At 43.7% G+C, this 15,839-nt stretch overlaps 1 protein-coding gene across 4 annotated transcripts in view; it reads right to left on the bottom strand.

The window, feature by feature from the left end:
- The window catches only part of IPO11 (importin 11), a 204,635-nt gene that overhangs the window by 73,129 nt on the left and 115,667 nt on the right, over positions 1-15,839 (bottom strand). For all 4 annotated transcript variants that reach the window (XM_085847233.1, XM_085847237.1, XM_085847235.1 and 1 more), the window contains 4 exons: positions 12,631-12,823; positions 6,355-6,507; positions 6,127-6,170; positions 1,758-1,848 (listed from right to left, as the gene is read on the bottom strand). In XM_085847233.1, the coding sequence (XP_085703359.1) occupies positions 1,758-1,848; positions 6,127-6,170; positions 6,355-6,507; positions 12,631-12,823 (481 nt within the window). The remainder of the gene's footprint in view (positions 1-1,757; positions 1,849-6,126; positions 6,171-6,354; positions 6,508-12,630; positions 12,824-15,839) is intronic.

Genomic DNA, 15,839 nt, shown 5'->3' with positions numbered 1-15,839 from the left:
GAAATATATTCACTCAGGTCTCTCAAGAAAGATTTTTAGAATCTTTCGGTAAGGATAAAAATTTTATCGGTAAGGATAAAAAAAAAAAAAGAGAATGAAAGAAATGGAAATAATGGATGAGATGAGCATGAAAAATAAACAATTAAAGCATGAAAATAACACTGCATAACGATTTTTTTTTTTTTTTGTTCCTGGGTCGTAAGTGTTATTTCCTAATTGCTTATGCTTCAAAAGTATAGAAAATGGCTATTATTATCCTCAAACTTTGCTTTTGTGACCAGGATAGTGCTTTTTTTTGAAATTCACCTATTTTCAATGAGAAAACGGGCAAATTTGTGTCTTTTCGTTCGCATAAAGCCAGGAGAAAGCAACATACGAATCAAAATTAACATGTAGTTATACTAAATTTATACAAAAATGACCACAAAAGATTTAGAAGTGAGTAGTTTTTCGAGATTTACGATTATACACGAAATCACTTTCACGAATCAGCCCCCAAATGTAGTCCCCCATTATGTTCTGGTTATCCTGCCCTTGGTAGCGGTGTTCAAAGTGCAGTATATCCTGGTGGAAGCGATCGCCTTGCTCCTCCTTGTACGCTCCCAGGTTATCCTTGCATTTATCAGGATGAGCGTCAAGGATATGGACTTTGAGGGACATCCTGCAGCCCATGGTGCCGTAGTTCTTCACCAGTCTCAACAAGCTCCACATAGTTTTCGGCCTTGTGATTGCCCAGGAAGCCCCGAACCACCGCGACAAAGCTGTTCCAAGCCACTTTCTCCACCCTCGTGAGCTTCTTGGGAAATTCCTTGCACTCCATGATCTTCTTTATCTGTGGTCCGACGAAGGCACCGGCTTTGACCTTTGCCTCAGACAGCTTAGGGAAGAAGTCTTGAATGAAATTGAAGGCTGCCAACTCCTTCTCTAGAACAGTGACAAATTGTTTCATAAGGCCCAACTTGATGTGCAGTGGTGGCATTAGCACCTTCTAGGGGTCCACCAGTGGCTCCCATTTGACGTTGCTTCTCCCCACGGAGAACTCGGTCCGCTGTGGCCAGTCCAGCCTGTGGTAGTGCGCCTTTGTGTCCCTGCTGTCCCAAAGGTAAAGATAGCAGGGAAACTTGGTCCAACCGCCTTGGAGACCCATCATGAATGCCACCATTTTGAAGTCTCCGATGACCTCCCAGCCGTACTCATCATACTTCAAGGCGTTCAGCAAGGTCTTGACGCTGTTGTAATCCTCCTTGATGTGCACCGAGTGAGCCAGGGGAAGAGAGGGGTACTTGTTCCCGTTATGGAGCAGCACGGCTTTGAGGCTCCTGGATGAGCTGTCAATGAAGAGGCGCCACTCGTTCGGGTTACAGGCGATTCCGATCGCCTCAAACAGACTGGTCACATTGTGGCAGAAGCAGAGTCCATCTTGACTGGTGAAGAAGCTGGAAAAATCTTGTTGGCAATTCTTCTGATCGGCAACTTGTCACCTTTATGAATGGCAAGCTCGCAACCATGTAAAAACATGAATGAACCCGACAAAACAAACAGTGACGGATAGCCAAGCATAGCTGCACTAAGCTTATTGCAGTTTTGGTGGGTCAGTCTCAAAAAATCACTCTCCTAGTCACAAAAGCAACGTTTGAGGGGAATAATAGCCATTTTCTAAATTTTTGAGGCATAAGCAATTAGGAAATAACACTTACTACCCAGGAACAAAAATTGTGTTACATAGTGAATTACTCGACTGGAATGTCAGGAGCTACCTTGCAGTGTCTGTAGCATGTTGAGAAGGACAAGAGTCAAAGTGCCACTGTACTCATGGAAGAGATCCAGGAAGAGGACCTCAGTGCAGGGCTTGGGATGGAAAAGAGAAATGTGGAGATCATGAGGGATGTGGTTGGTGTACAAAACCAACCAGGCCCCTTCAAATGTGGAAACAAAAAAAAATTCTCACGAAAATAAAAAACAGCCTTCAACTTGGTGCAGACACAATGACGATGCACGTCCAAGATTACATTTATTCATTTTTTTTTAGAGGCTCAAATTGACCAAAGTAAATTACACAATTTGAATATGAGCAGTAACTCCAATTCATTAAAAAAAAAAAAACTCCGACTCATTAAAGAGTAAACACACAAGTGTACTCCTACGAGGGTGTGGTGTCTCGTTCTTTGTATCGACAATGACAAAGAACAAAGCACTTGATTATCCACAAAACATAAAACAACAAGAGTGAAAAGGTTTTGAAAATATATTAACAACATACGTACAAGAAATTACGGACGATTAATTGTTCGTACAATGCTTTAATTCAACGGAACCGTAATATAGTATGGAAATAAAGCGCTTCATCGTTCAAACCGCATTCTGATTGTCATCACACATTAATAGATTCAATGGTCACTTGCACTTATGAAGGAATCTGGCCAAAGGGATATGGTAATCCGGTCAAGTGAGCTTTCCTTTGCATTAGTCCAATGGGTATATGCGTAGAATTGAGGGTCATGAGCTACAGTACCGGATGGAGCTCACGAGCAAAGTCAAAACATACGAAGGGCAAACAAAGCATCAGTGTGCAGAATCTTTGAGGCCACTTTCACCAAGGGACTCGCACAACTGTCTGTAACTGCTGAGGCAAGATCGGGGATTAAAATGGCTTTAGAGTATAGCCGGGCCTCATCCGTATGTAGAAGCATTTCTGACGCTGCGCCGTCTTCTGAGAATTCCTCATTCCAAATCCGGTATCGTCAAAAGGCCAAGCAAATCAAAAATGGCATTGGATGCAAGTGGAAAGGAGTTTTTGTATAATGAGAGATCTCATGACATTTCGGGCTACAAACTGTCACTGTCACAACAACCGTCCGTCAGGAGTGCGCCTTTACCCAATGGTAGTTTAAGGTGTCGTTAGGGGGGGGGGGGCAGAAATGGAAGGGGGAATAAAATAGCTGATCCAATACCGGATAAACCCGATGTAGACAACCAAGAGAGAACCAACCTATCGATGCTGTCTTCAATTTCACAATATGAGTAGTAGGAGCCCCAGCTAAGTAGTAGGAACTCTCGCCATTGCACTGAGCTGTACTCGATGAACCACTAACATGTGCCAATGGCCTAAGGGCTGTTGCAAAATAATTTGGCATAAGAAGAAGAAGCAGAAGAATAAAAAAAACAGGAAGCATCAACCATTTGGGGCCATTTTCAAAATGCAACATACCAAAATGTTTGTGGCTGAAGGAGAGCTCAACAAATTGCAGAGGACAGACTTTTGTAAATATTCAATTGTAAAGAAAATTAAATATGAGGATTTGTTATCAAAATTGTGTGGAGTGACAAAGGAAGTAAGATGAACTCATTCGAAGGCATTGTTACCCCACGCACACAAAGCGAAAAGTGGGGTTAAGCAATTGGTTAATGTCCGTCCGTCTGTCTGTATTATCAGTTTATGATCGAGGTACAACCAATTGAAAGCAAATGTTATATTTTGAACACGAATCGGAACATGAACAGGAAGACAACTTTGCTGTTTTACAGCACTTTGGCTCTGAATTTGTCCCAATCGCTCACGTGCAGAGGGGAGTGAGGTAACATTTTGACTCTATTTGCCTGTCCGGCAGTGAAACAACATTCAAAATCATTCCAAACAGGAAACTTGGTTTTTAAGGATGTCATAAAGGACACAAACAACAGGCACGAATAACTAATGTAACTTGTGAGACAGGGTGCTGAATAGACACTGGGTAAAACCCGAAATTTATTTATTTATACGCCTTTAAAAACTCTTTAAAACTATATTTAAATTGAATTATATTCAGGCAGTCCTTGGGTCACGAAAGGTCGACTTACGTAAACTCGACTTTCTGTAAGCGCCAATTATTTTTTTTTCAGATTCGTCAATTCTTTTCGTCTTTACGTTGCTTTGCGTATGTCTCAGTTTGGCAATACTTGTTGTCGCGTGTGCAGATGGTCAGGGCAGACCCCATGCACACCTCACACTTCTTGATTCTGGCTCTATCCTCCTGACTGAAACTGGGACCCTCCGTGCTCAGTTCATGCTTCTCGCACAGCCGCAGCACCGATGTTTCCCCATGGAGCAGTGACGTCGCTCAAGGCATGCGTTTGTTGTGTCTCCAGCTGGAGCTATTGGATGTGGGAACATGAAATTGAAGGTGTGCAAGGGCGAAAGGCAAAGCAATAAGGAAAAGAGCGAAAGGACAGAGATGGAAGTTGCAGGTAAGAATGAATTAGGAAGATGAATGGTGTGACAACAAATGAATCGGCAAAGCACGAAAGAGAATGAAAGAAGGAACGTGAGTGAGCAAAGCGAAGTGAAAGGAACGACAAAGGGAAGGACGCAAAGAGGGACGGACGAGATGAGACTCGCGTTCGTGCGAATAATAATAATCGATCGAGTCCTGAACAGAGTCCGTAACCCTCCCAAGTTGCAAAGTTTCGAATCTCTCAGTTTTTCTTTGCCATTCTCCTTCAGAGGTGCTCCACGCATCAACTTCAGGAGAGTAGGTCCGTCCTTCGGCCTCCCTGCTCTGCTTTCGGTGTTCCTTTTTTTACCGACTACGTTCGTACTGTACATGTAAATTCTCAATTAATTATCTAAACTTTGTTTTTCCCCATACTTTACTCAATGAAATTCAACTTGCGCAAAAATTGACTTGCGTAAAAGGTCCCAGGAACAGAACCCTGATGTAAGTCGAGGACTGTCTGGACTTGAACACTGCAGAACACAAATAACCTTCATAATACTTCCAAGAATCTCCAGTCTTTGCAGCACGGTACTTGCACATGTTCTACAGGGTGGTGTATGTAATCGGAGCAGTCATGCGCAGTCCCTGCGAAGCAAACATACATTTGTTGATTTTGACAAAGAAAATCGAGTCCTTGCAGTACGACTGCGATATAGCGGTTTCCAGTGAGAATGTGAAAGAGAAAATGCCCTCTAGAGCAACGTGAGGACGGAAGAAATCGTCCACGTCCGAGGCACCAAGTCACACATTGCTGCAAACTGACACCCATTAATCCTTGGCAAGCAAATTTTCGGTCCAGCGAGCTTTGATCGATTTCACTTCAGGGTCAATAATGAAAAACACTATTCACCTGAGATTCCTTCTACATTCACCAAGAGCAACAACATGCTCCACTACTGAATGTATTTTTACCTCTGCACCGAAGGTGGAGGTTGTGTTTTCACCATTTTCTGGCTGTTTGTTTGTGTACAGGATATCTCAAAAAGTTGTGGACGGATCTGGATGCAATTTTTGTGGACAGGTTCAGTGTGTGACAAGGACGAACTGATTAGATTTTGGTGAAGATCCGGATCTGGTTACTAGAATTTTTTCAGTAATCCTTCACCATTGAGAGAGAGAGAGAGGGCCAAAACCGATATATAGCACAATATCTCAACAAGTTGTGAACGGATTTGGATGAAACTTGGTGGACAGGTTGGGTGCGTCGCAAGGACAAATTGATTCGATTTTGGTGAAGATCCGAATTCGGTACTTGTTTCGAGAATTATTTAATTTATTAAAAGTTTTCTTCATCGTTGAGAGATCGGGCCAAAAACGATATAGTACACTGTATCGCATGATATTTCAAAAATGTATTGGGCTCGATATGTTATCGTGGATCAGCAATTACGTGGCGGAGGTATGCGCTCCACCGAGTGCCCTTCTCGTTAAATGAGGAATGGACAAAATAAATGAGCTCGTAAATTAGCAGCAACTCCGCTTCATAGATCATAGTGAAATGTTTATTATGTAAAATTGGCATGCATCCTACTCTTAATTTGCAATTGGTCACTGGCTTTGACACCAACACAAATTTTTATTATGGGCCCTAGACATCATAAAGCTGCACATATCGAACAAACAGTTTCAAATGGAGCACCTCGCCACCATTAGAGGATTTAAATTCCATCAGATGTGGCAATACATGTGAATTGTTGTTCCCAGCTTGCCAGCTTGATGACAGAAGATGCCATTTACATTTTTGCCACCCACATCCCTACCCCATTTGAAATCCCGTGTGGGTACGGGCAGCTTGGTAGTACATGTGAAAGAACGAAGCAAATTTTTTATTTTTATTTTTATATGTTTTGGTGAATGCAAATTAAATACTCACCCTCAGGCTGTACTTCCACGAGTCACCACCTGACTCTTCTATTGCTGAAAAACAAAAAGGTGAACAGAGTAGATGTCGGTATTTTGGTGCCAGACTACAACCACGTGCCAGTTCTGTAATATCAAAGCCGTCAAATTAAGAGATGGACAAGAACATATCAGAGACGTACGACTGGACATGCCCGGAGCGGCACACAGGCTGTGGGTAAGCTTCAAACATACACCCTACCGAATCCCTCTGGGTCTTCATCCCACATGTCAAGGTCATCAGATGTAAGCAGTAAGTGGTATGTAACGAGCTTCTGACACATCTGAGAGAGGGTCGTGGGTTGGAAAAATGCCTCCTTCAGACGCAACGCCTCGAGAGTCTTTGGGTTTGCGTCTGCAGTCACGGTACATACACGTAACCGGGAATCACAAGGTCTTCAGACTCGGCATGAGATTAACATGATTAAGGATTTGTTATCAGGTGAGATATTGTTAACTGGTTATTCAAGAAGGAAACTCCTATTGCTAAAAACGTCGGAGAATAAACAAAATTCATTTTAGAAAATGGCTAAAGTAGGCCAAAACACTTTCATCAGCCTTGTAGAAACAATGGATACACAATCCCAGCTACCCAAACACAGGAAGAAGTTACCATTTAAGTCATTGGGCAGCCATGTAAAACATTATTGAAGGGAGAAAAGGGGGGGGGGAAGGGGGCATCATCAGGGAGTCGATGAGTGTACTACACTGGTATTATCAGTGGATATATTGTTAGTTTGTAAGTAGTTATAAACTAAATTTCTATTGTATCTCGAAGATGTTAACATAGGTGTTTTATAAACAGGACAAAATAATGTTTTCACAATGTTTGGCATCATGTGTTTATGATGTCACAACACTGTTCGCTGGGATGTGATGTTGGGAATGAAACGCATTGTATATTTAAACATTTATATCCAACATAAGTATGCAGAATGTAAATGAATACACAAAAGAGTCCACAGTTTCTGCACGACTACATTGAGTGGATCTCGTCGTTGACCAATTCTGGATGACCGTAAACGAGCAAACGAGGAGGTCGTTTGGCCCATTATTGCAGTGTTGCACTCCCAAGTTAATTTTATTCTTGACGTATTAATTAAGATTAAATGACCCAATCTTGATTGAAAATTTCAATGACAATGGAATGCAATGTATGCATAAATACACACACAAATTTGGTCACTCAATCAGAAAAATTACATCATTTAATTTTCGCCGTGTTCATCATGGACCTGTGTCAATGTTTATTCAAGGTAAAAGCTTTCTTGCAATTGCAAAGAAAGGTGTTCGCTGCTGCAGGAACATACAAGATCTCCCACACGTCAGGTCAGGTATGGGAGCATGCGCCGGAGCAGCGTGTCGCTGCGTCCCCTTTCCGCCGGTACTCCAGGGGCCTCCGTCTGGCCACACGCAGGCAGATGCATGGCCCATCTCAATCTCCTTGAGATGCTCATCAACCTGCTGCAACCACGAAGGACGTGGTCGGCCAATTGGCCTTCTCCACTCACAAGGCTCCCTCACTGAGAGAATCTGGTGAGCAGGATCAGCGTCAGGAAAACGAGCCACATATCCATACAACCATGACAGCTGACGTTCACGGACGATGCAGGTAACAAATCTCATTTTAGTCTCTCTCAGGAAACGCTCGTTGGACACAAAATCTGACCAGCGATAGCCAAGCATTCTCCGAAGAGACATGGTACCAAAGGAATCAAGTCTCCATCTCAGATCCCTGGTCACAGTCCAAGTCTCACATCCGTAGAGCAAGACTGGAAACATCAAGGACCTAAAGACTTTGGACTTCCGTCCTCCCGCATAGGTACTGGCAGCACCACACCCCATGATCCAGTGAATTCATGATTCCCCAGGCCCGACCCCAGACATATGTTGAACTCTGGCTCACAGCCAGCAGAGACATGAATATCACTGCCAAGGTAAGTGAATCTCTCCGTGACCTCAACATCCTCACCACAAACGGGTACAGACATGATAGGAGCTTCCAAAATGTCAGTGAAAGCCTGGATCTTAGTTTGGACCCAAGAAACCCGTAGTCCCAGTGGCTCCGATTCCTCATTCAGCACCTCAAGGGCCCCCAAAAGGATATCTAAATCTCCACAAAGATGACTACATCAAATGCGAATTCAAGGTTAGAGATCTTGACATTCTCAAACGACGCACCACAGCTTGATCTCTCTGAAACCCTCGCCAGAATCCAATCCATACAAGTGCTGAAAAGTGTAGGGGCCAGTACACACCCCTGACGAACTCCCGTAACAACTGGAAACAAGTCAGAGATGGTACCACCACACTTCACAGCACTCTCAGGACCAGAGTATAGTTTAGACAACAAATTGGTCAGTTTTAGTGGCACCCAACGAAGACCCAGAATCCTCCAGAGGACATCCCGATTCACTGAATCGAACGCTTTACAGAGATCAACATACGCTGCAAGCAGCTGATGCTGATACTCTCGTCTGCATTCTGTGAGGATCGGAAGAGCAAGGATACGATGAATCGTTGACCTCTTTGGTGTAAAGCTTGACTGCTCTGGACGCTGGTGTTCAAGCAGATGGTGGCGAACCCTATCAAGAATTATCCGAGCAAAGACCTTGCCCGTAACTGAGAGCAGAGTCACCTCTCAATAGTTACTGCAGTCTTGGCGATCACCCTTCCCTTTCTAGAGAGGGACAACAAGGCCCCTCTTCCAGTCAGTTGGGATGATGCCTGTGTTCCAGGCAGAGCACAGAACTGCATGCAACGACACGAGTCCAGAATTTCCACCTGCCTTGAGAAGTTTGGCATGGATGCCACAGATCCCTGGAGCTTTACCCCATTTCCACCGGTTCACCGCAGCCTGTGTTTCCACAAACCAAGGTGGACCACAGTTGATTGGAGAGTCAGCAATAGGGATAGTAAAACACCTGACATCCAAATCGACAGCTGGTGGATCAGCCTAGTACAGCCGCTAAAAGCAACCGGCCAAGCGGGCCTTCACTTCAGACTGCTCTGTCAAGAGCCCACCATCCTCCGCTCTAACTGCAGTACACCGAGGGACGGATTTGGAGGAACGCAATGCATGAATTCCGCTGTAAGCAGGACGAGAATCACTTGACCACAGGTGATGCCCGACCCTCTCACAGATCCCTCGCACATAGGCCTCCTTGTCCACCCTCCGTACACAGACAGTTTTACGCCTCAGCTCCCTGAACAGCTCAGCTCTGCCATTCAGCCTGGCTCTGCAACTCTGGTCAATGGTATCCTGTGTCCCTTGAGAGACAAAATTCTTCTTCACCCTACAGTGAGTTCCAAGACATCCACTGGCAACATCAAGGACGGTGGGCTTGACGGCACTCCACAACTCTTCAGGGTCCCCCAAAGCACCCAGACATCCCAAATCTCCACTCAGCCTGTTTGCAAACTCCTCAGCTACCCTCTCATCCTTGAGCTTGCCAACATCCAGCGTTGGCTGGGATGGTACCATTCTCCCGGAGTTAAGCTGCAACTTCAGAGTTGCTTCAACAAGCCTGTGGTCAGTATTGAGGAACTGAGCATGCCAGTAGACCCAGCAGTTGTGGATCATTCTCCAGTGACCATTAACGAGCACATGGTCAATCTCCTTTGCCACATCACCAGTGTTAGAATGCCAAGCCCAGCAATGAGCCTGTGGGTGCTGAAACCATGAACCAGCCACCCGAAGACTTCTTGCAATATCACGGAACTTCATGCTGTTCTGGTTCACAGTCCAGACCCGTGAGGACCAACACATGTCTCATAACCATCCCTATCAGTTTCAGCCGGTGCATTGAAATCCCCCAAGACTAGAATAGTATCTCGCCTGGGGCACTGATCAACCACAGACTCGAGCGTGGCATAGAATACGTCCTTCATGATGAGATCACTCGCCTCAGTTGGAGCAAATACAGAGACCAGGGAAATGACACCCAAGGAGTGACGAATCCTTAGTCTCATAATACACTCGTTGACCGGTGTTACCTCAATTATCATTAGCGTCAGCTTATTGGACACAGCTACAGCAATTCCTTGGGTATGGTAACCATCAGAGCGACCAGACCAATAGTATGTGTAACCACCCACCATGATCTCGCCACAATCCAGTCTCCGAACCTCACAGAGTGCTGCAATACCGATGTCCAAACGCTGGAGCTCAGATGATAACAGAGACAGGTGATCATCCTCTCTTAGAGATAGGACATTCCAGGCACCCAACCGAAGGGAGCGTCTCAGCTTAACCCAAGGAGACCGCCATCTGGTCGATGACACCTCAGCACCACCCCGACACACACGACCACAATCTGACGTGGGAAGGTTACCCCGTGCTTTTCCTCTTATCAAAGATTGGGGGTCCCGAAGGCTTTGCCCCAATCCCGTCATCAGGTGAGCTGTCCTGCGAAGGGCAGCTTCACAGGAGGTACTCCCACGGAGTGCGTTTTCAGATTTTTTTGTGCTTTTCGTATGTTTTGTGGAATGAAGGGTTTTTTGGTGGCCGGAGTACAAATTCTGTCACCACCTCCTCATAAAAATTAATCAAACTGCAGGAGGACGTCCGCATACACAGTTGGGCACGAGATATGGATGGCCGTTGGCTCACAAGAAGCTCCTCCACCCCATGACATGTTTTGTTCTTCATCCTGCTGGGTATCCATATCATACACCTTCCTCACCAGGAAACCTGGTGGGGCCAATGGTTTAGTCACCGACAACCCGACCATGAAACAGGTTAGTACAGGTTTACATGGTACCTGTAGCAGGTCACATATCTCATCTGACCTGACCTGACAAACAAGTTGTGACTTAGTCATACATTTTGTGTATAAGGTGCAAATCTGTGACAATAGACAATAGGAGGCTGAGAGTGATCGGTCAAAAGTAAGACACACACACACACACACACACACACACACACACACACACACACACACACACACACACACACACACACACACACACACACACACACACACACACACACACACACACACACACACACACACACACACACACACACACACACACCATTTTTCATGAAACTTCTAATCCTTCAGCTAATTTTAGAAGTTTTTGTCAATTTCTTTCCATTTTCGAATGATAAATCAATAAAGTGTGCTTCAAGAAAATAATGTATTATTTTAACATCAGGGTGTTATTTAGGGTGTGATTGAACATGTGCAACAAATAAAACTAGCGATACCCATGCACATGCACGGGATAGCAGTACAACATAGTTGGTAGCAGACGACAGACCGTACACGGGGAATGACAAAAATACGCATTGTGCAAAATGCAAGTGGTACTATGGAACGCCAAGACTTCCCAAACATTGTCGGCATGTCCGCTAAGTGCCACAGCAATTTCATAGGGATCGTGTGACGGCGAGCCGAGTTTTTAGTGTGCAAACTTGGTATTATAATAGAGAATAAGCCATTTAGAAAAACAAAAAAAACAATCATTAAGTTAGACATTTTGAAGGTTTCATCAACTTTGTATGTCAGAGATGTCAATAAATTGACTACAATCTGCCCTTCTCGATAAAGTTCGGCGAATAAAATGTGCTTTATCGAATGGCAAAAACAGCGGCGGAAGAAAATCAATCGATCTTCATCTACGAACAGCTGGGATATGGAAAATGAGCCAAATTGATTTTTAATGCAGCACTGATTAATCATTTGGCTCCACATAGTATTTAGTAAATGTTCCATTTTCTCGAAAACGGGCAGGTGGTTTGAGTTCTCTCCAAGCGAGCCAGCATTTCTTGGTTTCTTGCCTATTGCTGGCAGATATAATAATGCCTCAAAGTGATTACCGTGAAGTTGCCATCTGCAACCACTAGCCAGGGGGTAAATTTTCATTCTTCCTGTCTGTTTGCACATTCCTTTCAAATACATGATATATACCTAAGGTAAAGGTAGTAATAAGAACATTCAAAAACACAAATGCACTCAAGCATGTGAAAAAAGACGCGTACACACACACACACACACACACACACACACACACACACACACACACACACACACACACACACACACACACACACACACACACACACACACACACACACACACTCTTAATAAATTGTACAGTATCGGCTATTTCTAACATAGACTATAATCTAAAGGATTGCTGTAAATTATGTTAATTTCACAACATCCGAAACTATATTCAACTTTATTTAAATTGTAAACCTCAAAACATAGTTGCCTTACCTAACGTAAGAACCTTAACATATAAGCAATTGATCGGTTTCCCGATTGCATGGATCTTGAGCTGGGCACCGTTCTTCCTCTAGGTTTTCACTATTCTGAGATCAGCTGTGATGACGTGTTGATGATGTGTATTTTAAATAAGGAACACACTTTCATTGAGGAACAAAGTACCAGCTTCAAATGAGGAATAAGAGTAATAGATAAGAAAATGAACTTTACCCACATTCTCATATATTTACACGATGGCATACCTGAAGGGTCTTTGCGCACTTTGTACAACTCGTTCTTGATGATCAGCTTCACAAGGCTCATGCACTGCACCAAAAAGCGCTGGGAAGGCGATTTTCCAGCCGTTGACCCAAATATGAAGCTTCCGGCAAACTCCAGTGTGCGGGACAGGAATGGGACGAAGGAAAAGGCGTGCTGGTCTACCATGTCCAACAGCTGTGGGTGGGCACATCATCCAAAATAATCAACTCCTCTCCCAGGAGTTTATGATTAATGTTCCTCCTGAATGGCTGAATGCATCAAGCGAAAAATTAACTTCCATTTACTTTGCTTGCCGACAAAGGTTTGAACATTTTATTTTATTATTTTAATTTTAAATCATCACCTGACCCTTGGTGGTCATCTCCTGGATGGCAGTACAAAAATCCAGGTGGGCATATGGTAGCAGCAGCAGCACCTTCAACACTCAGGTGCATGAAGTTTTTTCACTTTCTGTTACCTGTATTGCAGGGTATATAATATATATATACAATACTACTGATCGATATGTCATGTACCCCAGATAGTTACATCTGCTTTCGATCTGTTGCCACACACCTTTTCACATTTTGCCTTTATGATGCGATTGGTGTTTAAATGTGAACTAGAACAACACTCGGTAGAGCGCATACCTCCGCCAGGCTGAACAGTTAAAGTTATATATCCCACTGATAGGCCGGATCTACATCTGGGCCTGGAGCTTCACCAAAGTAAAATCAATTCATCCTTGTCATACACCCAATGTGTCCACCAAGTTTCGTCAGGTTCCATCCAAACTTTTTGAGATATCGTGCTATATAATCGATTTTGTCCCGATCTCTCAATAGTGAAGAATCGCTTAAATATTCTAGTTTCCGGATTCGGATCGTCACCAAAGTCTAATCAACTGGTCCTTGTTACATACCCAACCTGTCCAGCAAATTTAGTCTGAATCCATCCACAACTTTATGAGATATCCTGCTCACAGACAAACAAACAGGGGTGAAAACATAACCTCCATCCACCTTTGATGGCAGAGGTAATAACAATATTTTCAGTGTGTATTTTATATACCAGTATAAGAGCTTGTCAAAAATGATATTTGGAATTATTTTATGAAAAATATTCAGAGACTGGAACAAATGATGCTTTGTAGTAAGAAAAAGCATGATTTTAGAACACTCCACGTACAAATGTTACCCTATTTTCATCACCTTCTGGGACCTTTCATTTCGAGGTCACAGCCGCGTGAGTGTGCCAAAGCCAAATTCCTCGGCCTCGCATCAGGTGTGCTTATATCTTCTATATTTATTAGACTTCGCACGTATGTAAATGAACACTCGTTATACACGACACATGCACCAAATTTCCCGTCCCTGTGCCTTGTATCTATTGTTATTTTTTTAAAACGCTCCATTCAGGCCCGGTTGCAAGTCACCGTCTACGTTTCCAAAAGAAGACACATAATTACTCTTTAATGGAAAATGTTTTCCGAGTTTTTTATCCTGAAAAGAAAAGAGACCGTAGTGAACACACAGTCGAGTTAAAAGATTGGCCTTTAAAAGCCCTTCTTAAATCGTCCTTTTGAAGGGGGACAGACATCACACAAACAAATACACAAACACACATTGTGTTACATAGGGTAGATACCTGTGTAAACACGAATCAAATTCCGATGTGGCCTCAGAGCAGACAGAAAACCGTGATTCCAAGTCACACGAGGAGGCATAATCAGGGTGTCGAACATCGATGAAGCTCTTGATAGATGGGCAGTGCCAGATGATGCATCGTCGTCCTTGCTAAGAGCAGATGAACTTGGATGAAAAAAAAAACCATGAAGAACGTGTTTGTGGAATGAGGGACTTGTGAAAGACACAAAGAACTTCTGGGACGTCTTAAAAAAAAAACACACTAATGTCAAATTTGCAAGGTTATCAAAGCCCACCAAGCTGCAAAGGAAAAACAGAGGATGCTGACAGTGACCATTGGCAGACAGATTTTCAGTCGAGTTACAGCTGTGGCCGAAAGCCGTGACATTGACCTCAAGGAAATTTGTCAATACATTCCTACGATCCCACAAAGTTCTGTACATTGGTACTCCAAATGGAAAGACACAGAAAAATCTCAGGTCTTGCAAATTAAATTGTAGAAGACTATGAATGTGACCATGAAGAGGCTGACAACAGCCAAATCTTTCTGCATTGAGAACATTTTGCATAAAGCTATATAGATGACAGAAAACGAATAATCGTTTTCTCTCCTGATACAGATGTTGCGGTGCTATGCTGCCACCATTTTGTTTCTCTTAACCTGCATGAACTGTGGTTTCACACAACAGGGAGGAAAAGAAGATTCATACCCATCCACACCTCACAAGCCACTCTTGGTACAAGAGACTCGGTGGTGTCATGGTTGGAGCATCTGCTTCGAGCCCGGGAGGTCGGCGGCTCAAACCAGCCGAGTCATACGGTCAATGACTTGAAAAAAACAAAAATAAATGGCACGTGCTACTTCCTTGCTTGACATTCAACATTTAAAAGGATAGGAGCACAGACAATTGCCATAGGCTGGTATTCATGGGAAGGAGTTAATTCTTATTTAGGAAATGCCCCGCAGCGCCATTATTGTTGTGGCGACCGTGGTACCGAGAGTACCCTGGGAAGTTACGGCACTTCACCCAAGCTCAGTGGCTGTGTTTGTCTCGTCTAACATTTTTGTGTTGTGTACATTCATTTGTATGTCCGTGTGTGTGTGTGCGTGTGCGTGTGCGTGTGCGTGTGCGTGTGCGTGTGCGTGTGCGTGTGGCAACTCCACTACGAGCCTCACATGATGTAAAAAAACCAAAACATGATAATAACTTGCACCACTGTATAACTGCTGACAGGGATGACCGGGTAGCAAGACATCCCACATTGATAAAACAACCCCGGCAGAATTATTGGGATTGGGGGGGTTATGCACCCCCTCCCCACTTTAATATAACCCCACTTTGATCAGACACGTGACCCATGGCATCCTCTTTATAAAACTGAATTCAGAATGGGGTTTAAAAAAAACCAATTAAATAAAATCAAATGGAAGACCAAATACTGCATTGAGGTCATCAGAAGGAAGCGGATAAGCAAAAAAGCAAAGATGGAGTCATCAGGAGAACCTGTATTGAATTCAGGCCCAGTTCCATAAAATTCCCTCATCCTGAAGGAAAGATTCCTCT

Source organism: Eptatretus burgeri, chromosome 11, assembly GCF_056783735.1.
Source record: "Eptatretus burgeri isolate ZD-2024b chromosome 11, Ebu_testis_v1, whole genome shotgun sequence".
NCBI lineage: Eukaryota > Metazoa > Chordata > Myxini > Myxiniformes > Myxinidae > Eptatretus > Eptatretus burgeri.
Note: the sequence above shows the minus strand (reverse complement) of the source record. Positions and strands in the feature narration are given on the sequence as shown.